Below are 27,228 nucleotides of genomic sequence, written 5' to 3'. Positions count from 1 at the left end.
CCGGACGTGGTGGTCGGCGACGGAGGTGGTGGTGGGTTGGGATGGGGGAGGAAAAAGGAAAAAAAAAAGGGAAGGGAATTTTTTTTGTGTGTTTTGGGTATTTTGAAGTGTGTAGGTAAAAAATTTTGAGAAGTTTTTTTGGGATCCTGTAGCAAAAGTTGTTAAAAAACTAGTAGGTAAAAAACTTGCTTAAAAACCTGGCTTCCAAAACAGGCCTTAAATAAGCAAAAAAAAAAAAAAGAAAGAAAGGAGCAGCTCCGGAAGGTCCAAACCCCTTTGGCGGAGCATTCAATCTGTGGCAACTAGCAAATAAGCTCTCCTCTCCAACAACGCCTCGTTTTCATCGACACCCAATCTCTTCAAATCTTCCCCAACCTCCCCCCATCCCCCAACCCGTTTCTTCATACTTTTCCTATAATCTATTATTCCTTCGTTCTCTTTCTTTCTCTGAGGAATTTTATCAAACAAATTAACGCATTACATTATCTTAAGGTATGCTCTCATTGATTACAGATCTCAGCATACTCAATGGCATTTTCGTCTTCCTGCATTACGTTACAATGCTCTGATTTCCCAAATTGCTAACACGTTCTTGCTTTTTTGTGGGTTCCTTGTATTTTTTCCCCTTTGAAAGATTTAGAAGAAAGAAGAACTTGAATTGTGGGTGATCAGAGAATGGATTCTGCAGCTATGACTTCTGTTTGCAGTAAATCCCTTTGCTCAACTCGCTCTACTCCTGTGAGTTCCACTCTTGTTTTTCTACCTTTCTTGTTATTTGTTTATTCCCAATTATGGGGTTTCCTTTAATGGGCTAGTTGCATGTTTTCTGCTGTTCTTAGGATCAGTTCAGACCCCCATGCTCTGTCTATCTGTGTTTTCTTTTTCCTCTTTCTTGGTTGGATTATTGAAATTGAGCTGGTTTTCGTTGTGAAAACTTGACCTTTTTTTTTTTTTTTTTTTCTGAAAAGTAACATTTTCTTTAATCACATGAATGTTCGAGTAATAAATCAAGTCAAGGTTAATATTAGCACGTTGGAGGTGATTTATTTAGTGCGGCAGAATGCAGCTTCATTAAATTGGTCGAAAAGTCTGTAATTTGAGCAAATTCATTAGAAGAGTTGTACTTAGTTTGGAACTTACGCATCAAGGAAATACATTGTTTGCGTTTTTGGCATATTAAATTTGTTTGGGACTGATATGATGCTGGTTCGCCTTGTTAGTTCACTTTTTATGTTTTTTCTTGGATCACACGAATTGACTTGATAGTGCTGCTGCTGCTGCTGCTGCTTCATCTTAGGGTTTATTCCTGGGGACAACAAGAGGCATTAGGAGCTCCCAGTGTAGCTTCGTGGTAGGAAATAAGGTGCAGTTCCCTCGGCAGATTGCTCAAGCTTCTCGGCTTGTTTCTAAATCTGGAAAAAGTGGTGGGGCTCTTGCCACTACATGTCGTGCAGAGAAAATTCTGATAGCAAATCGTGGAGAAATTGCCGTTCGTGTCATTCGAACTGCACATGAAATGGGAATTCCTTGTGTTGCTGTTTACTCTACCATAGATAAGGATGCGCTTCACGTTAAACTGGCCGATGAGTCAGTTTGCATTGGAGAAGCTCCCAGCAGTCAATCGTAAGTTCTTTTGATGAATGCCTACTTCGTTATTTATCACATGATTGAAAGAAAGAGTTGCTGATTTATTTTATTTTATCTTTATTTCTTTGCTGCTTACTGCTTATTATCATGACTGAATTTTCAACATGTTGGAAATAAAATGTGAACATACAAGTTCAATGCAAAATCAATGTCCATACTTTGCAAGTCATGATACCTTAAACCAAAAATCCTTGTGGCAGTGTATGTTCCATGACTTTTCACTTTACCCTGCCGTACCCATCATTGACCCTTCACTTTATGCTAGAGTAGCCGTTTCTGTGGGACACCATAGCCGAGCCCAGGTGACATAGGTGATAGCTGCAGGTACTGCATAGATCATTAACCATCTTGAGCTTATTCATGTCCTTGTGAAAAACACTTCTATTGTTGTCCATTGATTATATGTTAGCTTACTGTGTTCCACTCTAACCCCATTGCTTTCCTCAATGAGCTTTCCATTTTTGCTTAGAAAATGTAGAATTACACACAAAATGTAGGAAGGTGTTACAGTCTACATTTCTCTTCCATCCCACCCTCCCTCCCGGGGACAACAAAAAAAGAATTTTGTGTTGAATCTCTACTTCTCTGCTCCACATGCTTCCTCCAAGAATGTTTCTAGAAGTTTCTATGGTTTCATATGTTTAGGTTTAATAAGATATTTTGCTGTCCTCATTTTCTTATATTGAGCTGAAAGTATAAAACCTCTAGAGTTATATATATGATGTTATGTGAGTCCATTTTCGACTGATTGATGGAGGACCAACCAGCTCATGAACTAAAAACTATAAGAAGAAACAATAAGGGTCCTGATGTTATGATTATATTGGAGTAAGCAACCATTTGTACACTACAATGTTTTGATAGGATTTTCTTTGTTGAAGTCTTAGTTTTCTGTTTTTCTTTCAGCCCAATTTAGAGGATTCTAACTCAAATCCGTCCTTATTTTGTTTACTCTGGCTATATGATGTATAATACAATCCATGAATGTGCAAGAATCTTAAGTTATGATGAAAGTGAAGAAGAGCGTTAAGTTTTAGACCTCTTTAAATATATATTTATAGGGGATATACAGTTTCAGAAGATATGAATGGGAGAGCGCATCAAAAAGAGAGAGAGAATAGTAGATTGATTGTTTCCGTTTGTCTTTGATCAACTCCTAGATCTTGGCAATTCTCTTGACAGAGTTCTCAAGGATTTACCTCAGATGATCGTTAGATCTATTTTTACCCAATTGTTGATCCAAGTCCCAACTTGCCAAGTATTCGTACTACTTTGGGTCTGGGTCTCATCTCATCTGTGAATTCATGTTTGCAAATTAACTCTATCCAAAATTTGTCCTGAGCTTCGCATCATGATGAGCATTTTAGTTAGGGACCCTAGTGGTGTCCTGGAAAGTAGATTAATTATATAGATGATAACTGTTTTGGTGAAACCAGTTATGTTGTGTACGCATGCCTTGGCCAAGTCTGAATTGGGCCTGCACATGGGGGTTTGTATTAAGAAAATATTTTGTCCATGCTTACAGCTTACGATCTTAGATGAGGTAGTGAATTAGTAAGTTTCAGCAGTTTTTGACCAATTCCAAAGAAAGTTTTTGCAGTTTTTAGCCAATTCGTGCCTGATTTATTATTCATTTTTTCAGACTGCCAAATATGTGTGGACAAAGTTGCCTCATTGTCTTGTCTAGTTGTGTATGTGTATTGGGGATGTTCAGTAGGAGTATCAATTTCTTATTGTCTAAAGTACTTAGGTGTTATTCCTCATGCATTTTTAGCTGATAATAATCCTTTGTGATCTGTATTTAAGTAAGCAAGTTAGATAAGCTGTATTTGAGATAATTTTTTTTTTGCCTCCCCCCCTGGGGGGGGGCGGGGTGGAGGACTTTAGATGATGATTTATCTAGACATGATTTAGGATTTGACACTCTGGTTTGTTTCTGATTTTGCTGTATATTTCATTATTTGTTCTTTCATTTCTTGTTTCAGTTGGTTTGTAAAGTGTCTGGCTGCCTAGTTGTCGGTACAACCCCATATTAACAGCCCTATGTAGTTAGCTTAGCTGGATATTTGTCACACCATGTGTGGGTTTGGTCCTTGTCACAATGAATATGTGGGTGGTTGTATTTTTCTGTCATCTTTGCTGTCACAAAATACAAAGATCTAGAAAATTTAAGAATGAAAATCCTTCTCTCTTTAGCTGTGAAGCAATATCTCTTCTTTTCACCTTCCACTTCTGTTACTTCTTCTCACAATCTCTTCTGATTTCTATACCACTTTTATTTCTTAAATCTAGCTTCTCAAATTCCACCAAGCAAACTGCCTATTCTTGTATTACCTCTAGGAATTAGCAAAGCAATGAGTTGTAAACTGAAATTTAGAAGATCCTCCATTAAATGATGTCCAAAAAATGCCTTGTGTATTACTTCAAAATGAAAATAGGCTTTGAAATGGTGAAGAAATGAACATGGGTGACTATGATAGTTAGAAGCGGTTTCATATCAGAAGCTCTGGTAGTCTTAAATGGAAGTCATTTGAATGCTATTGCTTGATTCACAGTACAGAACATATTTACTATGAGCGTGTAACACAGCATATTTGACCTGTCCTTTACCTAATTACTTAAAAGGAGGTAAAACATTTCAGATAGCTTATGTAATACGCGGTTAGAGTTTCCAGTGGTAAGGTGTATTTGCCTTGGTAGATGCTACCTTAACTTTGGTATGCTGAAGATTTTGAGAAATGTGAGAGTGCTACTCCAAGGTGAGGATGTCTTGGGGGCTGAAGCTACAATTCTTTTTGGCATGCTCATGATTTCACAAACAGGAAATACGACCTCGACTGTACAGATAACTGTACTCCCAACCTTAATTGAAGATTTAGAAATTTCTCTCAGAGGAATATTTTCTGATTGACCACTTCTACCTAGGCATTGGGACTTGGAGATGGTTCTTCTATAAATTTGTGACTGTCCTTTCTTTGAATTCCCAACCACCACCCTACTTGCTTGGCTCCATAAACCAAGAAAAGAACATTGTTTTATGGTTAAATCTAGACAGAGTACTGTAAACTGACTAATTCTATTTTGGTTTCTTTTTATTCAAAAAATAAAATTATTTCTGTAATTTAGAGATTTGGAATTTTGCAGTTTGCAAGATAAGTTAACACCTTAGATACAACTTGGTCCTATACATCAAAGACAAAAAAATGGCTTGCACAATGCTTAATGCAAGTGATTATACATGGATCAAATTCTCATTCCATTGCTGAATCCTGTTATCCTTCATCCTTCTTGTTCATCTGCATGTGGCAAGATGCACTTTATATCAGTCATGATCATATTAATTACTGCAGCAGAAAAAGTTGGTGCATGCTGAAATACACCCTGGTTTGTAGTCTTTCACAGTTAATCTGTAGTTGAAGTTCAAACCAACTTCTTAGTCCAACCTATAAGGAAATTCCAAGAGATATGCTGTATCAGCAAGGTACTTCAATTTCCGATGAAGAAGCAGTTCCTAATTACCTAGCTAGAATACTGTAAAATACTCAAGCAGCTGAAGAACTTTTTAATTGGTGAATCAAAGTATTAGTAGCAAAGTCTCCATCTAGCTTGCCTTTTAGTCACCTTTGCTTGGTGACAGGCAATTTTGAGTTGATTTAGTATTACCCAGCTAGACACGGCAAAATATGATATGACAACATATGAAGTTGGGACTTGTAGAAGAAATATGAGATAAAGTTGATTTGCCTTCAGGGAGACTAAAAGATTGGTTTACTTGGATGAGTTTTAACTAATAGAACAGCTACTGAGGGTATGGTTAAGAATGGATGTGGAGAAAAATTAACACTTAAGGTTGACTAACAGGGTTGTCCTTTAATTGCGAGTCTGCCTTGTTTAACTGTACTAAGACTTTGGGGTTTTCTAATCTTAATGATCCAATATCACCTTCTACTTCATATGGTTGGATATCACCTTCTATTGTAACCTCTTTGGCTTCCAAAGACCATGATTCTAGTACTGCAGTATAATCTTGCTGGTATTGTCATACTCATTTCCTTCATGATGTCCTTGCAGGTACTTATTGATCCCAAATGTATTATCTGCCGCTATTAGTCGTGGATGTACAATGCTGCATCCTGGATATGGTTTCCTAGCTGAGAATGCTGTTTTTGTTGAGATGTGCAGAGAACATGGAATCAATTTTATTGGGCCAAATGTAAGTTCTTAAGAAGATGGAAAATGAAGTGTATTAAGTTTTGTCTTAATCTGGAATAAATTGTTTTAATTTGGAATGCTGATAATTCATGCTTTATGTTTTGACAACCTCACATAATTGGATGAGAAAGATGGGACTTGGCAATAAATCTGATGATACTAAATCAACTTAGTGAAGTGGTTTTGTCGTAGGTGGCCTATATACTAAGAGAAATATTTTGTGCTTTAGTACTCGTGATTAATTTGTTCAAACGAGCCCTTGTTAATGCTGGTAATATCTAAATGTAGCTTATGCTTTTAACCTAAAGGCTGTTTGTTGCTGTACTAATCATACTCTCTTAAGGTGTTTAACCAATTGATTCCTTTAACCATGCTCAACTTGAGGAATCACGTTCTTCAGATGGTATAGATGTCAAACATCCAGGAAAAAGGTTGGCACTCTAGTAGAATAGACTGCTGCACGTGATGGTGTGTTCTTTAAATACTGACTCATTGTAGCTTAACCAGTTGATGCCTTTTACTACACGCAACCTCAGGTAATCGTGTTCTTCAGATGGCATAAGCGTGAAATCTAGTACAAGGGGTGGTAATTTAGTAGAATAGACTGCTGCTCCTAATGCTTTGTTTTTTTAGCAGCAACTCCCTTGCGATGCTAAATACATTGCTGCTAAGTATGATGACAAAGGCATCATGAATTACTCAGAAGAAGCATCGATCCAAGGCATGAGACAAAAGGGAAGGAGCTTAGTGAAAAATTTTAAAATAAAATAAGGAAGGAAATAGACTTAATAAAATTAACATCCTTGGCAGTTTTTCTTTTCCAGATCTAACAAGCAATAGGCATTTCTAGATGTACAAACTCAGACTGGCCCCTATTTGCCTGTTTTTAGTAGCAGAGATGTCTTAAGGATGGATTTCAACATCTATGCTGTTGTGCGCAGTTCACTGTGAATACTCTTTTTTTGTTTACATTATAAATTGTACCTTTTATGGTCTCTAATTTAGATTTTTACAATGCATCTAAAATAGCTTCTTCAGAAATCTCTGTCCAGGCCTTTTCTAGAGGACTAGATTGCTTATTCCAAAGTGTCTTGCAGCCTGACAGTATCCGAGTCATGGGTGACAAATCAACAGCAAGAGATACAATGAAGAATGCTGGTGTTTCAACTGTACCAGGAAGTGATGGATTGTTACAGGTATTTGGTTCGAGTACCATTTCTTGCTTTAAATGATAGGTTATATTTATTTATAACATAAGTAGCAGTATTACCATTTACATCTCTTTGAACCTCAAATAAATTTTTCTTGTGGTAGAGTACTGAAGAAGCAGTGAGGCTCGCTGCAGGGATTGGTTACCCTGTAATGATCAAGGTAATCCTATACTTTAACTTTTCAGATGCACAATTATGTGCATGTATGTAGCGCCCTATCTCTGTGTTTGTGTACATATTTATATACATACACCTGTTTGTAGATGTATGCAAATTAGAAGATGAATTTATGAGTATTTGTCAGATTTTTGTAAGTCATATATCACTGCAAGTGAAAAAAATTCCAGAGTATAAAGATGCAGCAATGGTTGACTGACTTGTACCTGTTACTGCATGAATAACTTGATGATTTCTTTCTTGGGAATACAGATACTGCATTTAGGATGTGCTTATCTGTTCTTTTATGTCTTTTACTATTGACCTATTTTATGGTAATATCAACTGTAGAAGTTAATCCTCTTAGAAATTTGGATTCAACTGAGCACAGCTTGAGAAAAGCCCTATCCTGAGACTAAACATATACTAAAACTATTTTCGCGTTTCTTGTGAGATTGTGAATCAAATATGCATCCTCTAAGTTGTCAGATTATGTTTTTGCCTGCCAGCATACTTGCTGATTTACTCATGGAAAGAAACAAAAGACTTCTGCAATAGAGTAAAAAAGCAGTGTCATTTTTCCCTTATGTATAAAACCAGAAACTTCAGAATTTATCAAGCTTTAGCAGATTGCGTTGAAAGAATTACGACTATGCTTTGTTTGGCTGCAGCATACATGTGGAATAAATGTAAATATTGAAAACCTAGAACACTTAGAATGTAACATTGTTGATTCCCTGGAGTTGAAATTTTTGCCCTAAATGGTTATGAGATGCATGTTTAAGTGAAATGAATTGCAAATGCGTGTAAAGTCTTTGAGCATGACTTCTTTGTACATTATGCTTGAAGGCTACAGCTGGTGGTGGTGGAAGAGGAATGCGTCTTGCTAAAGAGCCTGATGAGTTTGTAAAGTTATTGCAGGTACTTTCCTACATTGATTTTGCTTGAAACATGCTTATGGTTAAGCGCAAGAAAGTGTAGTCTCCAGTTTTGGTGACTTAATTGAAAGATTCTGTGTGCTTGCCACTGGCTGAGCAACATTGAGCTAATTGCACCACACATCATTTGATACACTTGACTATTTGGTTTCATTCAGCATAGTTTTCATCACATATTTAGTGAAACAATAACACTTGGGATTTTTAGTTTGAGTGTGTTATTAGAAGTTAGCCATTGTATGATCTAATTAATTTTATATGTCTAACTAATTGATTTAATAAATCATTGCACCCCTGCATAGAGGTCCTGGCTCCTCGTTTGATGCATACTAACCCAATATGTGGTTCTTAGAGATTTCATTGTGCAAGTAGTTTTCTTAATGTTTGAAGTGGAAATTGAAGTGCTGTCTGTTAACCTGTAGACTGTTCACAAAAGATTCAATCTTGAAGTGCAATGTATATTTTCTGACAGAAGGAGCATCTACCATCATATGTCAAAAATTTTACCTTTAAAGATATTATTTTCAGTTCTGCATCCTGCAAATTGCTGTGTTGTTAGTTGTTATCCTTCACTTGGTTAGTCAGATTTTTCTTTCTTGCAATAGTCTTTGCTTATTTTCTGTTCTAATTGATGAAGCTCTGAATTTCAGAGTTCGTGCAAATGCACAAGAATATAGGCACACTGATTTTGTTCTTCTGGCAGAGCATCTTTGACTTTGTTGATAGGTAGCTGTTATCGGGTTTGTAATTGAGCCCTCATCTATTTTTGGGATTGGTTTTTCTGGTCTGACAGCAAGCTAAGAGCGAGGCTGCAGCTGCTTTTGGCAATGATGGTGTTTATCTGGAAAAGTACATTCAGAATCCAAGGCACATTGAATTTCAGGTACTATCATTTGATTTAATTTTCTTAAATTGTCATTCATTAAGATCTTGAGCGTAGATCTGAAATTATAATAACCTGGTTAAATAAAGAATATGTTGTGTTCTTTACTATTATTGCTCATGCTTCGTGAGATGATGCTAAGATAGATGGACCTGATGCCCATGGATGCAAGTTTTTCTGCATTACAATGTCAACCCTTTTAAGGGCATTGGAGCTTATCGAATTATCACTGGTGGAATTATTCAAGTTTGAGTGTTGAATAAACTTGATAGAGCATATAGTAGAACCAATCCTGTAAATGTTGTTAGATAATTAGTCTGTAAGCTTAATTACCTAATTGAATTGCACTAAAACGAACATCTTGGTAATACTTTTAGTAATGAAGTTTCATGGGGCTAACAGAATGCTGAATAATGTGGCACATGTGATTGCTAATCAGCCCGAAGCGTGGTTATCGAATCCACCTCTATTTTTATATTCCCTATAATTGCTTCGCAACTTATCTAATGAAGTTTATACTTGAAGAAGAAGAATATTTGCAGCTAAGAGGGACAAAATAAGTGCACATGCCTCCTGTCATGGAATAAAGGAAGCCCTTTCAGTATAGCCTGACAAAGAATTCCTCAAAACCTCAAATTTGCTATAGTCCAGACCAAAGTGGAGCAGCCTTAGGTTTGCTTCTAGTCTTGCCCTGTAAAAGAGCACATGTTATTGATCATATCCACGTACTGTTCAAAAGTGTGTTAATAGTATTATCCAAAGGATATAGGGTATCTTTCATAGAACAACGGGAAGTTGGGGAAACAACATCTGATGGTTTATAGTTCTTCCTAGAGGATATGAAGGGATAGATAATGTTTTAACACCTGTGGTATCTGAAGCATGAGAGAACTTCGAGATGTTTCAAATCTCAAGGAATGGTTAGTTTTCATATTTTAAAAATGTATATTTCATGGTATCATCCAAAATAGAAGTTACGCAGAAATGCATCTAAAGATCTAAGCTATACAGAGGAAGAAAAGGCTTGTAAAAACTCTCTTAACTTTGCTTCCAACTAGTAAGTAACATGCTTTAGTTATTTTGGTGATTCATTTTCTGTTCAAATATGCTATTCAATGCGTTTTTCCAAATGGAAATGGTCTATTGCACTGATATGAGCTCCAAACTACATGGAGATTTATCAAAGTTACAAGGCTTGAAATTATATTAACAAACTAATTGTAGCATAGGTATATTAGTCCAGTTAACCGGATTTCCATTTCAATCGTATTGTTACACTTGATATCGAGATTTGTACTTCATGTAAATTGCCCAATAAGATTTGAGGTTATGGTGCTACAAAATAGAGGTGTTCTGTCATTTCTCTCATCGGCAAGATAATCATGTCACTAGCTACTGCTGACTATTGTTGTGTCTTTGCTGTCTCTTTTTAATCAGAAAGCTAATAAAAAAATAACAAAAACTGATCGTTGCTTGTTTTCTGAATCTTATTGGCTCTTTATCAGTCTATGATGCAGGGTTTTTATCTCGGTTTTATGTTGTACTAAGGTCACTGCAAAGGGCCTGCAGTGACTTCTTTTTGTAACCTGGCATAGTAGCAAGATCATTTTTATTCTCATCTCCATAAGAACCTGCAGTGTATCTTGACTGAAGCATATTTAATTTTTTTGCTTGTGAAAACATACTTTTATCTCTCCTCTTGTCTGTATTCCATTTTCATTGATTAAGTACATAATTTTTAAGTGGTTGTAGAACTATAAGCCCAAAAAAATAAAAAAGATCCCATTGCTTTTGATTTATGTCATATGCTGCAGTTAATAAAATGTTAGATTCACATGAATTTGTCTTTTGGTTTTCCAGGTTTTGGCAGACAAGTATGGAAATGTTGTGCACTTTGGAGAACGTGATTGCAGTATCCAGGTAATTTTGCTGTATGTTTGTTAATGTGAGGCTAAAAATATCAACTGGAGCTGTCCAAAGAAAGATCAAGGTTTGCAAACTCAAGACCTTAGTTTTTGTGGAAAGGGTTTTAGTTACCAACATTCCATGGTCCAAATTAACCTGCAATTTTTTTTTTTAATTTTTTTTATCAGGGGAAGGGTGGGATAGAAGCAGGTACGGGAGGATTTGACCCTAGGTCCTCTAATTCCTAGGGCCTCAATATTAGCCGCTAGACCAAGGCCTACTCAGCTCCTGCAATGTTTAGTTTAATGCAAATACTTTCATAATCTGGTGTCCTCATATTTCATTTCACTTTCCAGAAAAACTCAAAACTGATAAATCCATCATTGAACTGTGTGTTACACATCTGCACAATCAAGCTGTAGCTCTAAGAACTTAAGTAAAGCCAGCTAATTTTTAAGTTTCAGTATTGCAGCGTTAGTATGTAACCAAAATTTTAACTATTATGGTTCCTTTTTTCATCAAACCATTTTTTTCTTTTTTTTTTCTTAATAATATTAACCTATGGGTGCATCTAAGTTTTTTGGACTTTTTTTGTGTGCATAGCTTAGTTCATTTCTACTTTTCTTGGTATAATGGAAATTAAGTGAAATCTGGACAAGTTTGCTTCTTGGCAAAATGGTTTTTCTGCTGATGTTTCTTGAAATCTAGTTTTATTTACTTTGGTCCTAAACTAACATAGCTAGTTGGAGGAATGAGTGCAACTGATTATTTGTGTATTTATGCAGAGAAGAAACCAGAAGCTGCTTGAAGAAGCGCCCTCTCCTGCATTGACACCAGAGTTACGGAAAGCCATGGGTGATGCAGCAGTTGCTGCAGCTGCCTCTATTGGTTACATAGGCGTTGGTACCGTCGAGTTCCTTTTGGATGAAAGGGGTTCCTTCTATTTTATGGAGATGAATACTCGAATTCAGGTGGGAAAAGGCACTTCGGCATTTTATCAAATTTGTACTGAAGTATTATATTAGGGAATTGTATGATCTATTTTAAATTAAACATAGGTGGAGCACCCAGTGACAGAAATGATTTCTTCTGTGGACCTGATTGAAGAACAAATTCGTGTGGCTATGGGAGAGAAGCTTCGTTACAAGCAGGCACGAGTTATGGCTTTACAAATACAGAAAGTATAATACATAAGACTCAGTACTTATTCCCACTTAATGTTTTTCATTGTTGACAGGAGGATATTGTGTTGAGAGGACACTCAATTGAATGTCGTATAAATGCAGAAGATGCTTTCAAAAACTTCCGACCTGGGCCTGGTAGGGATTTTCTGAAGTTTAGATGCACTTATGTTGAATAATTTTGCTCACCAAATGAACTTTGTTTGAATCGAAACAGTAGTAATAAGCTTTATGGAGTCTTTCCCAATTTAAGACTTCTAGGAGTCATTAGGTTTTCCCATTCTTCTGATGATCCAACTGAAAGCCTATTTTGCATCTGTAATTTTTCAATTGTTAGGACATGGCTTGTACAATTAGCTGCTGATGGATGTTAAATATATGTGGAAGAATTGGGAAATATCAATTTGATGAATCATTCAGTAGAATGTTGTTATTTTGCTTTATTGTTTGTCACAGGGGTTCAATCATTCTAGCTGTTAAATGTGGCAAGTATTCTTATATAAGATAAATACTTTTGTCCTGACCGGTTGTTTAGTTTGTGTTCAACATTTGTTAAATTAAGGGAAGCTCGAAAAATTGATGTGCATATCTATTAAAAACAGGGAGAATAACTGCATATTTGCCAGCTGGAGGTCCATTTGTGCGAATGGATAGCCATGTTTATCCTGATTATGTGGTTCCACCAAGCTACGATTCCCTGCTTGGAAAGGTTAGTCAACAAATATCATGTATTTGTATTTAAATGCAATATGGCTTCTTTTTCCCTTGTCTTTCCTTTTTTTCTCCTGCTTACAACTTCCATGACTTCTGTGATGAATGATACTTCTATAAGAATATGAATATTGGATGCACAACAACCCAAAGTTTGATACATTTCACTCTATGTGAGATACTGCAAGACCATAGAAGTGGGCTTAAAGCATACCTATTGATTTGTATATTCTGTGGGCTTCAAATGGGTGAACTAGGTTAAACTGGTGTGCAGATAAAATTTTTAAATTGAAATATGGGGATTTCTGTAATTCTTTGGGTAATTAATGAGCTATTTATGGAAATTCCCTGATCAAAATTTGTATTAAGTTGATGAGATGTGAAAAATGAATGTTGGTATTATTTTGTGCCTATATCACTATGCATTTCTCTATGGAAAAAATGATGGAGCCTAAAATTTCTATAGGACCTTGGCTCCAGTGATAAGGTACTAAAAGTGGACATATAGTTACCATAGCATGCTTATAATGCTATATGCCATAGCAATGACATAACATTTCTCGATTTACTTGGGGATAATTTTTGCATGTATGGGAGTGCTTGAATGGACGTTTTAGTTTTTGAGATTTGCAGTAAGCATTTATTATTCGTTTTTTGGGATGCTGTGGGGCATGATATTATAGAAACATGATCTGTGGTAGCTATATGGAGATTATATGGTTGTGTATTGTACTTCAGCTGTCTGTTATCTTCACCTTCATTTTCCATGATAGCTCTATCCCATAATTTTGATGTTGCTTGATGTGAATTTAGCTTATCGTATGGGCTCCAACAAGAGAGAAGGCAATTGAACGCATGAAAAGGGCTCTTGATGACACAGTCATCACAGGTGAGATGGGATCCTCCAGCTTATTTTTCTTCCCTTCAATTTGCGATTGCCCAGATTGGCAAATCATTTTTCCAACATCAAATGAATTTGGTTGGAAAGTTTGCCTTTCCTAGATTAACACATTCACTATAAGCCAAGAAAATGGAGTAACAAATGACTAACCAGGAACGGGATATTTGGACTTCAACATGGTCCTATCCTGTCTCTATATTCATTTTCTTTCACTTCTAACTGATTATTATTTCTCAGAACCAAAAGTTGAGATTGACCATCACTGGTTTCCATAGACATGGTTGAGCAATTTTGCTGGTGGTCCCATAAGTTTCAAATTTGGGATACTGTTTGATCGACCTCTGGAGTTATCAAATAACTGTACTTTCTTTTATTTCCATTAATTCTAGAGTTCTAACATATGAACTGTCCTTTTCCCAGGGGTGCCAACTACAATTGATTACCACAAACTTATCCTGGACATTGAGGTAGGCAAAAATTGGATGAAGTGATTGTGCTCTATTATTTTTTTATCTGGAGTTTGTAGGTGTGTGGTTGTTAACTGAAATTTTCATGTTGCCAATGCAGGATTTTAGGAATGGAAAAGTAGACACTGCTTTTATTCCTAAGCATGAACAGGAATTGGCTGCAGTAAGATCTTGAGATACTCGTATTCCATAGTTTTAACATTTTGTTTCCCCATATTTTATTCAATCCCCCCACCCCCACCCCCCACATCATGGTTAAGCACTGCACATTTTCATGCATAGAGAAGGCAAACCTAGAAAAAGACACTGCCTTCTTTTGGTATCAATTGTACATGTGCCTCATGCGGTGCTTCCATGTTGAAAGTACCTTTTTTGGAACTTATCGTCGTGGTGATATTATTAATCATTAGTAGCACTAGAGATGGGGCCAGAAGCTGATTGTGCATTTCTACGTCAAAGTGGCAAATCTATTCTTGATCTTAGAGTGCATAATGTCTCAAGAATTTGAGCTGTGACCTAGCATAACCTACTTGAGCTCTATTATAGCAGTCCAGTCATGTTCTATCACTCTAATTTTGGTTGTTGCTTCCAATCTTTCTGACTGGATTGCCTTTTGCAGCCCCAGCAAATTGTACCAGCTACCTCGGTGAAGGAGTTGGCGAAGGCAGCTGCCTGATTTGCTTTGTTGTTAGTTTGATCAAGCTTGTTTACGTTGGAATTTGCTTTCCCAGAGCAGTCCAGATCCAATGCATTTTTTCCTCCAATACATTTTTACATTTAGCGAATTGTTTGTGAATGAAAAAATCAGTTTTGTTTTAGGATTTTTAATAACAAAAATAGTACACTAAGGTTGTTCTCTATAACCTAGCACATTGTAACTGTAGTGTTTTGGTATCAGAAATTAGATGAGATCCCCCTATTTTCATCTTCTTGAGGTGGTGCAGAACAGTTTGAGAAGTTGGATCATTCGAAGAAATTACAGACTGTTATTTTTGTTATAAACCGTTTGCTGTATATTGGTAAATTGAAAATAAATTACGATAATCTTGCAACTTTAGCCCTAAGATGTGCAAGCCTGAAAGGACCAAGAAACTTTTACAAAATGAATAGGTGAATGATGGAGAAAGCCATCAGAATATCATACCATGGTAATATTGAGCTGATCACTCTGATAGCACTTATGACCAATGTGAATTTGCTGCTTTACGCTTACTATACATTTTCATGCATAGCAACCACAAAACAAACTGCTCGTTATTTTGGGTGTGAAAATGTCAAATGTACAGTCTGCGTAAATGGCTTAATTCTGATGTGTGTGTGTGTGTGTTTTTTTTTTTTTTTAAATGTTGAAGAGCCTTTATCTCAGAACTCATCTTTCTGGTACTATAACTAACTAACTAGCTGCAACAGAGATTGGACCAAGACCTGATTTTGATATGCTTTAACATCAAAAAATTATCAAGCAAAGACATGATCTTACCCGAATGAATACATGTTAGTACTTTTGCTAACCAAAAATGCGAATATGGGCTCAAAGTTCAAGGTACTTTATTTTTACATGCCCTGTTAATCAATTTTAAAAGCAAAGATTTAGCTGCTAGACAGATATATCGCGCACAAGTACAGAGATTCAAAATATCCTCTTATGCTTCAAGTTGTATCATTACTTCAATTGCTAACGAGTAAATTGCTTACGTTGTATTATATAACCCCTTTGTTCTAGCCTCTAGGGCGCAACAAGTCGAGTTAAAAACTAATATTGCTCTATTTGATCCCCAATTAAATTAAAAATAGCTGTGCTTGTGCTTAAACTTGAATCAAAGCTTGAGCTTGATGGGAAAAAAAAAAGAGAGTTGGAACTCCAAAAGGCAAAGGAAGGTTGAGCTCAAGCAATTTACTCCTAGAACTTCACCAGTACACAAACATGACCGTTCACTAGAATTTCAAGTCAAGAAATTTCACAGATCTTTAAATTGGAAATTTCACCATAACTAGTTCATTGCCACATGCAAATTAATGTGAAATTTAATTGATATAATCATATTAGCCTTGATTCTTAATGATGTTATTATTACATTTTTAGGACATAAAGTGCTTTTACATTACACAAATGCAAATATTATCAAAACCATACATGTTTCTTTTTTTTTTTAGTGTAAGCAGGAGGACTCGAACCCGAGACCTCTTGCTTACACTCCCTCCCCCGTACCACCCAACCCATCCCTCCCCCCCAAAACCATACATGTTCACATAGACTAACAAAATAGAAAATACTATCACGTAGAACATGCGCGCACACACACACACGCATATATGTGTACACACACACACACATACTAGAAAAACAAAAGAGAATCTGCATTTCAGAGAAAAGGCATGTTCTTTGACCATTTAAAAATAGCCATGTTAAAAACAAATAAATAGAAATAATTGTAGGAAAAATAGAATAATATACCTTTGCAAGTAAAATGAATAATCATATAACAAGCATAGAAAAATTGATGCTTAAAAGATACACAAGATGAAGAAAATATTCATATCACATAAGCAACATTAGTTTCTTGTACAGTTGGGTGCATGCTAGGGAAATTTGACAAAATATAAATTACAAAAAACATAATTCAAAATGAGTAAAGAAGTATTCCATCAATGTCCAAATTTGACAGAATATAATTACATTAGTTTCTTGTACTAAAAAAGCATGATGTATTCAATCACTGTCCAAATTTTTATTTAAAACATTAATAGTGTGTGTATGTGTGTGCATGTGCGCGCGCATGTGTGTATACATATATATGTGTGTGTATATATATTTATATATAAGTATGTATGTATGTATGTATGTATCCACACACACACATACATAAGTACATACATATATATACATAGCAAAGTCTTAATTTAAGTGATGTCCCTCTTCTATATGACACAGTAAATTGAAAAGAATGTGACAGCCCTACCTTCCCCTAAGACGAACCAAAGGGGTTAGCGGACTGCCTGCCCATCTCTCGCCAGGACTAACAGTGCAGTTTAGAGCGGTCTATCGCGTTCCGGAACTTATAACGCGCGTAAACAAGTCACAATGGCAAAATAACCCAAAATAAAAAAAAATGAAATCCGGAGTCGGCCATGAATAGTAACCGACCCGTCAGAACCCAACCAAACATCAAAGATACATATACAATATCAAATTCAGCGTTTACAAACCAAAATAGAATATGAAAGTTACTCAAAAATTAATACATGTACGGTTGCCAAAATAAAAGTGAAAACGGCCCCAAAGGCACATGTAGGGTTTCAACTCATAAACTATACAAAAGGGATATTCATTTAGTTCATTCGGCAACCAATTATCAAAAGTCATTCCATAAGCAATCAGATTCCTGTAAGGAAAACAAAAGGAACGGGGTGAGCTAATTGCCCAGTGAGATAGTACCACTCAAGCAACCGAGTTCATAGATGCATCAAGCTTTTCAGTCCAATTCATCAAAAGTAAATAAAGACACACATCAATAATGACGATAAAAGGATACGGGCGGCTCTCAAGAGCCCTTTTCCTCGTTTGCATTCTTGATCGGATCTCATTGACTCTCCGTCAATGTTTAAAAGTAACCAACCGTAGACTTCACTTCACTCACATTCCTTCCACCTAATATCCCCCTACCGGGCCTGAACTCCAAACACTTGCACTATGGTATTACTCGAGTATACCGGAATCGAGAGTCTCTCATACTACAAGATTCCTTATAATTTTACCCAAGGCTCATTAATTGTCACGACCAAGCCCTTGCCGGCTCGATTCAATCAATTACCAATGGGGTTGAGCTCAATGGTAACAAGCATGGTCGTTGGATACTCGTCCAAACACCACCAAGTCAAGTACTTTTCATTTCATGTAACATTTCTTGTAACATTCCAATAACATGACAACAATGATATAAGGCATATAAGTGAGAGTGATAAAGTACACTTTCACTTCAATCAAGTCGCATTCAATTCACTTCAAGCAATTCACATTCAAAGCCATATAGTAACACACAAGTGAGTAGTACACTCACCAGGGTCAGTGCAGATACCTCCCAAAAGAGAGTTTTAATCACCAAGAAATCCTAAAATAATCCAAGGAAAACAATTGAAGGTTCCACTTTCAAAATCGAGTATACAGAATGCACATGTGAGACTCGACTACCAGTCGTATGCCTCGCCAAATAATTACTAAAGCAAGGGTGCAAAACATGATTTTTGGTAACGAAAAGGTAACATGAAGACTTAGGCTCAAACAACCCAAAAGCCCTTCGTTCAATCACAAGTAAATCCAACTAGCCTTCAAGAAAAATTTCGGCAGCATATCCCTTGTGTTTACCTATTTTCCAGCCATCATGGCTTCATTATTTCCTCAAATCAGTCCCAACATCTCGTACACTCCTTTCCCTACCCACTGGGCCCCCAAGATGCCATGGTGCTGTTGCCATTGACATCACCCTACTCATGCTATTTCAAACCAATTGAATCAAATGTCTTACCTCTTTGATTATTGAGTTTTTCACAGATTTCATTGATAAAGCCATCTCTGCCATGGAATCATGCACCTTTTCATGGCTTTCTTTGCTCTCTCGTGCAAACTTTTCTAAGTTTGTTAATTTGACTCCATAAGTGCAGTTCTATCACATTGGACCTCTTTCACCTTCCCCTTAAATTTCCATATAGCATCTCCATCAACCTATAGGAAGAATGAAAACTAGTATAAAGCATGAACGTAATTAAAATTTGACATGTTACTGCATATTACCTCAGCCACCTTAAATATCTGAATGTTTTCAATGTCTTTTCCGTTTGCTCATATTGTTGCCTCCAATATCTGTGCTGTATGTGCATCTCTCTCTATAGAAAAATGGTTTACATGGAAGACCGGAATAGCAACACAAAAAATGAGGTATTGTCTAAGATTCCATTATGCTTTCCTATACAAACAGTCATAGATGAAAAGGAACAAAAAGAAGTTAATGTAGTTTATTCATAAATGTGTACACCATGATAAAAGTTAGCAACCATCGATCCCAACTCCCGATTTTATTTTTACTTTCTGTATGCCTTCTACAAGTTGATCCAGAACAAGTTTGGCCCAATTTACATCCTCATTTTGTTGAAGATTTTGAGATATGGAATATAGCTTCTTCTTAGACCAAATTCAGTTGACAAGCATTATATATTTATCTGTAACATACATAGTGAACACCTTGAACTTTAACCTATTATTGGATAGAGATTTGAGGTTCTTTCTCATGTTAGCAATGAAAATTATGTCTCACTCATTTGTATATTCAACACCCTCTCTAGTTCCTAGTCAATAGGAATGTTCAACTCTATCTCAAGCGCCCTTTTTTAGCTAATCTCTAACACATGCTCTATTGCTCCATCCTATCCAGAATGACTCTAAAGTTGAATCCATGCATGTTGAAGATTCTATTTTTGCTATTGAAGCTATCACCCAACAAGGTTAAGAAACTCTTTCTCATGTCAGATGCTTGAATCATTAGCATGGACCACAACCAAATCTCATTCATAGCCTGTCGTTATTCATTGCTTAGGTTGTTGATCATATCCTTCAACAAATGGAAGGATATCCTTGTGCCATGCCATTTCTGTAGCATTTCCTAGTAGGAAGATAGGAAATCGTGACTATAAAAAAGTCCATTCAATCCAGTCACTCAATAATAAATACCATGCCTTAATTTTTAATAACCAAAATAGTGACAAATAAGATGTCCTATGAATGCCATTAACATGGAATATAAAATGCAATATTGCTTTCCAATTTATTTTTTAATTCGTGTTCATATGGGCCTTCCCTTTTTTGATTACTTAAGACCATTTAACTTTAATTCATAATGGCCATTCCTTTCCTAGTTACTCTAAATCAATCAATGATATGCCAAAATTTTTCAAAAACTTTATGTACAGTATTCCTTTTATGTTTGAACACTATAATTTTGCCCTCACAAGAAGTTTTTTTTTTTGTTGAATAGTTAACACTTTTATCTCCTTTAATTTCTCTTTAAAAACGTGTTTTATGATAACTTACACACACACACATACACACACGTATATCTGTCCATTACAATATAATATAATCGTGTTTATTCCTTTTTGTAATGCTTAATATACCCTCATTTATTAATCTAACTAATTTAAGCTAACATTCTAATCCGATTTCAATATGACACTAGTGCACTCTAGCTTAATGTGAACTATCATTTTTTAAGTTCTTAGATGAATTAGTAATGAACAATAACTCTATATGAAAAACCACAATTCTATATGCGACAAAACTAGTAATCTTAGTCTATGAAACCACCTAAATATCAGCAAGGGATGCATCACAGAAAAGATATAAAATCCAAGAGGGCCAATCTACAAAACCAGCAGCGTATACAACGTGAGGATCCGAAAATTATTTTTATATTTACTTTTCAATTAAATGATATTTTCTTTTACTTTAATTTATTTGCCTTACTTTCTTAGATACTTTTATAGTTAAGTCAAGATTTTTATTTTTTTTCCTTCTATAATTTGGTGCATGTTAAATTTCGTAGTGCATTTTAGTAGTGTGACCAACTAGTGAGGTGTGTACTAAATTTGATGAACAAGAACGGGTGTTATACAAGAGGGATTATGTGATTAGAAGTGTTAAGAGTGTATTAGAGGAACATAAGATAGATTGGTTATTAGAGACACAAGAGAGACAAAGGGATAGACATGAAACCATGCGGTGACAAGTGTTGATCATTCAAGCAATCATTTGACTAAGACTTTTCTTGCATCTTTATCTTTCATTAACCAAAATTTCCTCCATTTCTTTTCTTCTTGAGGCTGGGACTAGAGAGAGAGAAATGAGAGAAAAACCACTCCTATTTCCATCTTGATTTATTGCTTGATTTTGTGGGAAATCCGACGCAAAACCCTAATCTAAACCGTGGATCGTCATGACAAGGAGGAAGTGAGCTTGTGGTGAAATTTTTGGAGGAAGAAAAGCTATTGATTGCATATTAGTCTAGACTTTTGAGGTATTTTGCTAGGAAATCTCTTTTCTTCACTTATTTTGATGTTTATCATATATATGTAGTGATTGAAGTTAAAAGAAACATGTTTATGGCAATTTCATGGTTTTGCTAGAGTTTGGTGAAGTTGTTGCTGGGGTTTATATGGATGCTTCAAGAGAAGGTTTAGAATGTGTATTAATGCAAAATGAGAACGTCATTGCCTATACCTCCCCAAAGTTAAAACCTCATGAGTATAATTATCCGGCCCATAATTCAGAACTCGCAACTGTTGTATTTGCTCTGAAAAAGTGGCGACATTACTTGTATGAGGTGATTTTTGAAGTATATTCAGACCATAAGAGTCTTAAGTATTTGTTCTCTCAAAAGGAATTGAACTTGAGGCAGCGGTGGTGGTTGGAGTTTTTAAAGGATTATGACTATACCATTAATTACCATATTGGAAAAGCCAACGTAGTGGCGGATGCTCTAAGTCGAAAGGTGCAACTAGCAGGTTTAATGATGAAAGAGTGGAACCTGTTAGAGGACTTTAGTGAGTGGAATCGATGCCTCGAACAACAAAAGTTATCTTTGGAAATATTGCGGTGAAGTCAACATTGTTGGATCATATTAAAGAGGGCCAAAAGAAAGAACCAATGGTAAAAAGGTGGTTGGAAAGGGTGCAAAAAGGAGAGTTACCAGACTTCAATTTAGGTCCCGATGAAATTCTAAGGTTTTGAAATCGCATCGTTGTGCCAAAAGATGAAAGGTTGAAAAAGGACATTTTAGAGGTGGCTCACCATTGGAGATATACAGTGCATCTTAATAATGGCTAGATCTACCAAGATCTAAAAGGACTATACTGGTGGGATAACATAAAAGCAGAGATTGCTCAATTTATCCAGACATGCCTTACTTGCCAGCAAGTTAAAACCAAACATAAAATACCTTCAGGATTGCTACAGCCTCTAGAGATACCGGAATAGAAATGGGAGCACATTACCATGGATTTTGTGTCAAGTTTGCCATGAACTCAAAAAGGTCATAATGCGGTTTGGGTGATAGTGGATCGATTAACTAAGTCAGCACATATTTTGCTAGTTAACATGAAGTATTCTTTGGAGAAACTTGTTAAACTTTACTTGGATGAGATTGTGAGATTGCATGGGATACCAGTGAGTATAGTGTCCGATAGAGATTCTCGATTTGTATCCCGATTCTAGCAAAAGTTACAAGAGGTTTTAGGGTCTAAACTGAATTTTAGTACAACCTATTATCCTCAAACAGATGGACAATCGAAGAGAACCATTCAAACTCTTGAGGATATGTTAAGATCATGTATTGTGGATTTTGAAGGAAGTTGGGCCAACATATGACATTGGTTGAGTTTGCTTATAACAACATTTATCACGCTTCTATCCAAATGGCACCATATGAGGCGCTTTATGGATGACAGTGCCGATCTCCAATTCAATGGGATGAAGTAGGAGAGAGAAAAGCTTTGGATCCGACAATAATACCATGGATCGAGAAAGCATACGAAAAGGTGAAGTTAATTCGTTAGAGGCTTCAAGTAGTCTAAAGTCGACAAAAGAGCTATGCAGACAATCGGAGAAAAGATTTGGAGTTTAGCGTTGGAGACAAGATATTTCTTAAAGTCATTCCGTTGAAAGGAAGTATCAAGGAAGGAAAACGAAAGAAGTTAAAACCGAGATATATAGGTCCTTTCGATATTCTCTAATGGGTAGGAAAGGTGACATATCGACTGGAATTACCAACGAGTTTGTCCCGGATTCATGATGTTTTTCACATGTCCCTACTCAAGAAATATCACCCAGATCCAACCCATATACTTCAACTGAAGGATATTGAACTTGATGAGTTTGTAACCTATAATGAGTGACCTGTTCAACTCCAGAATCGAAAAGTGAAAGAACTCAAGAACAAGCGAATTCCTTTGATTAAGGTGCTATGGAAAAATCATGACGTGGAAGAAGCACCTTGGGAATTGCAAGAGGATATGCGAAAGAAATATCCTGAGTTATTTGCGAGTAAAGGTACAAATTTCGAGATCAAAATTCTTTTAAAGGGGAGAGAGTGTGAGGATCCGAAAATTATTTTTATATTTTCTCTTCAATTAAATGATATTTTCTTTTACTTTAATTTATTTGCCTTAATTTATTAGATACTTTTATAGTTGAGTCAAGATTTTTATTTTTTTCCTTCTATAATTTGGTGCATGTTAAGTTTCATAGTGCATTTTGCTAGTGTGACCAACTAGTGAAGTGTGTACTAAATTTCGTGAATAAGAACAAGTGTTATACAAGAGGGACTATGTGACGACCCCACCTCCCCCTAAGGTGTGCCAAAGGGTTCAGCGGACCATCTGCCCAACTCTCGCCAGGACTCACTCACTAGCATCACGCGCAAACATCCATAGACAATAAATAATATCGCAATTCAAACTTATAATATACATCGATGCACAATCATGATACAAAGCTTCTATATACCCAAAATGCATCAACGTATATACAATCCAAGTACAAATCATCCTAATCGAGTAATAGCGCGAGTACATATCAAAATTCAAAATATCTAGCCTATGCTAGTCTGTACGCGACTCACGTCTCGTTCGTACCCCTGTAAGGAAAACAAAACTAATGGAGTGAGCTAAAACTCAGTGAAGTTCCAAATATCAAATTGGCAATCAAATAAAGTAAAAGTAGCAATAGAGTGAAATAGCGAGCAAACAAGTCAAAATTGAGCAACAACACTTCGTATAGCCAAATAACAAATATTTCACATGTCACATGTAAGGATACAGTTGCTCGTATACCGGTTCCACCATAGCTTGATCGATTGGTAGTTGACACTCCGTCAACTTTCAAGTAAGAAAATAGTCCAGTAGAACCCCACTTAACTCCAATCTCCGTCCACCGATCAAACCCCTTACCGGGCCCGAACTCCACAATACCCCCTCTAGGGGCGTTGGAAAGCTAAGACATAGCACTAAAACTTTCATGTTTTAGCTAAATGCTAATTCAGTACGCATCAGGGTGAACAGGCGCGGTCAAATTGGTGAAATGTCAAAACTGTCCCTAAAGTTCTACCTATGGCAGTCAGGGGTATTGTTGTCTTTTCACATGATACAGTGCTCGGATTGGGCTGAAAATTTACAGGGACCTATAAAACATAATTCTCTACAACTTTCATGTTTTATGCTAAGCCTAATTCGGCCTCTAACATGGTGAACTAGAACCAGCCAGAACAGGGTATACCTTAACTTCAATTCTGGAAATTTGCTACAATCAAGGTATAAATCTCATTTTTAGCTTGAAACCATCACTACCATCTCTTATACCAACTTATATACATCATATACCACCCATACAACAAGTATGATAAGTGAATCATTCAAACCCTAACTCAAATTCATCACCCCAACCATCCAAAATCACTTGATATAAGCATTACAACCACAAATACAAGTTACTAAGCAACTCCAATATGATTAAGGAAAAAGAAAAGAGTGGTCAGCCATATTACCTCAAAACAAAGCTTGCTAGAGTTATCCTCCACTTCTCCTTGAAATTTTTGGTTCCTTAAGCTTCCTAAGCTCTCAACCTACAAGTTAATCGGTTTAGTTTTTCTTGGTTTCACTTAAATGGTGCAAATCAAGATGAAATGAAGTTGTTTTTCTCTTGCTCACTCTCTCTCTCTTGTTCACTGCTAGGAGAAGGAAAATGAGGGCAATTTGTGTGTTTTTTGATGATAAATATGGAGGAAAATTGGTTGGTCAACACTTAAGGGATGGTTGCCACTTGTCGCAACCAAAATCCATCTCAAAATTTTTTCTTTTCCTTGCATTTTTTGGTCAAATATTTCGGCTAAGAGGGCTGAGGATGAGGGAGATATTTTGCACCAATATCAATGATATTTTATGGTGAGGAAGTGGTAGTCAAGTGGTGTGGTCAATCGGTAGTGAGCGATACCCGCCGATTCGAGCCGATTTTCCTTAAATCGCGTATACTAGGATTTTAACTTACAATTCACTAATTTATTATTATCACCTCTAATCCCACACTTAATATCATCTAAAACTCACTTTTAATCACCACATTTGATCCACACTTCGTATCGGATAGTCGCACTACGGATAGGCGTAAAACCCTAATTCACGCTAACTTAAAAAACGAAAAGTGAAACCCTACTTTATAGGTTCATTTACACTTATTGTGGGGTGATTGAATAGTAGGGCTATTATAAAGTAATAATTTCCAAATAAAAGGGAATTTTTAAGAAAAAAATAAGGAATTTTATGAGTCCTCACAGACTATGTGATTAGAAGTCTTAAGAGTGTATTAGAAGAACACAAGATAGATTGGTTAGTAGAGACACAAGAGAGACAAAGGGATAGACATGAAACCATGCGGTGACAAGTGTCGATCATTCAAGCCATCATTTGACCATGACTTTTTTTTCATCTTTGTCCTCCATTTCACCAAAATTTCCTCCATTTCTTTTCTTCTTGAGGCTGAGTGTGAGGAATCATGTTTTTATTTTTAAAATAGTCATTTTATTAATTATTTACCCTAGAGTTAGTTAATTATATTATCGTTGCATGAATTGCTTTTAAATTTCGCTTTATCGCGCGTGAGTCTGAAGTTCGCGTAAATCGTGTCGGAACGACTAAGTGAAGATTTGAGAAATTTATATTAGACTAGTAAGAGGGAGTAATTACAGTATTAGAGGAATTACATTGGAGGATTAGTGCACTAGTGTGAGAACCCGTAAAACCCTAATATATTTTTCCTAGGGTTTATTTCCCCTTAATTGCATGTTTTCTGCATTTTCTGGCTTGGAAATATTTTCTTAGTGGATTTTATGAGCAATTATAGTTTTAAGATGATTTTTCTAGCATTGGAGAAATTTTAGGAAATTAAGAGTAAAGTGGGCGTGGGACCCACTAGTGCGAAAAGTTCGGAAAAATTCGGCCAATTAGGTTAAATTCCGGATACTGTGTAAAATTTATCGGGTGTTAAGAGATAAGTAGGGTGTGTGAAGTGATTGATGTGAGAGAGAAAAGAAAGATAAGAATGCATTTAATGAGGTGACAAGTGTCATCTTCTCATTGGTTGCCTTTTAAGAATTACTATTCACTTTCTTGACTTTTTTGACCAAGGGATTAAATATCAAAAATTGCACAAAATTCACCATTTTGCACCCTTGATGGCCGGTTCTCTCCTTGCAAAGAAGAAGGAAATTCCACCAACTCTCAAGCTTCCATAAGCTTCAATCTTCCATAAACAAAAGCTTAGACTAGATTTCACTCCATAAAATCCTATCTTCTAGTGCTAGTAAGGGTTGTAGTGAAGTTTGTTTGAAGCTCTAAGGTGGCCAACCTCTCTACATCTCTTGTTCTTAGGTAAGTGATGTTTTACTACTTCCTTATACTTAATGATGGTTATTTTGTGCTTAATGGTGGCATAAGTGTTGGAATATACGATTTGTTTCTTGATTTGTAGTGATTTGGTGAAGTTTTTATATTTTTGAGGAATTTTCTGGTTTTATATGATCTTGATGTTGTGGACTAGTATGATGGTTGATAATGGTCTATATAGACTCTAGTAGGTGCATATGATAGGAAATTGCAATCAATTTTGGATTTGGAAGAATTTCTGGAAAATTAGGGTTCTTAGTTGAACATTCTGTCCGAAATTTTCGGTCATAGATAGAGGCCGAATTGGACTTTGCTCAAAACATGAAAGTTGTAGGTATTGATGAGTTTGAAGTGCCTGCAAAATTTCAGGGCATTTGGAGTAGTATAGAGTGAGTTATGCCGTTTTTCCTGTTGCTGTTTTTGGTGGACAGAATGTGCGAACTGCGATAGTAATTGTCTATTTTGACTGGAATTGGTTTGGATTTTGAAGTTGGTTTCTTCTGATGAAATGTAGCTGAATGTCTTAGCTAACATAT

At 36.1% G+C, this 27,228-nt stretch overlaps 1 protein-coding gene across 1 annotated transcript; it reads left to right on the top strand.

Moving 5' to 3' along the window:
• Nucleotides 1-263: 263 nt before the first annotated feature.
• Nucleotides 264-15,214, top strand: LOC113755999 (biotin carboxylase 1, chloroplastic). The gene is made up of 17 exons (XM_027299825.1): nt 264-492; nt 635-738; nt 1,298-1,623; nt 5,719-5,860; nt 6,957-7,055; nt 7,174-7,230; nt 8,076-8,147; nt 8,958-9,047; nt 10,908-10,967; nt 11,738-11,923; nt 12,011-12,103; nt 12,190-12,271; nt 12,736-12,842; nt 13,658-13,733; nt 14,166-14,212; nt 14,313-14,375; nt 14,832-15,214. The coding sequence occupies exons 2-17, from the start codon at nt 676-678 to the stop codon at nt 14,886-14,888; spliced, it is 1,620 nt and encodes a 539-aa protein (XP_027155626.1). The 5' UTR covers nt 264-492; nt 635-675; the 3' UTR covers nt 14,889-15,214.
• The last annotated feature ends 12,014 nt before the right edge of the window (nt 15,215-27,228 follow it).

This window comes from Coffea eugenioides, unplaced genomic scaffold (assembly GCF_003713205.1).
Source record: "Coffea eugenioides isolate CCC68of unplaced genomic scaffold, Ceug_1.0 ScVebR1_18;HRSCAF=85, whole genome shotgun sequence".
Taxonomy (NCBI): Eukaryota; Viridiplantae; Streptophyta; class Magnoliopsida; order Gentianales; family Rubiaceae; genus Coffea; species Coffea eugenioides.
This window is presented reverse-complemented; position numbering and strand designations above follow the sequence as displayed.

What these genes read in the sequence shown, in the direction of transcription:
- LOC113755999 (XM_027299825.1), top strand. Translation starts at nt 676, where the DNA reads ATGGATTCTGCAGCTATGACTTCTGTTTGCAGTAAATCCCTTTGCTCA. An exon ending in GTTACCCTGTAATGATCAAG is followed by an intron (nt 7,231 to 8,075) that starts GTAATCCTATAC and finishes TTATGCTTGAAG; the next exon opens with GCTACAGCTGGTGGTGGTGG. An exon ending in AGATGAATACTCGAATTCAG is followed by an intron (nt 11,924 to 12,010) that starts GTGGGAAAAGGC and finishes AATTAAACATAG; the next exon opens with GTGGAGCACCCAGTGACAGA.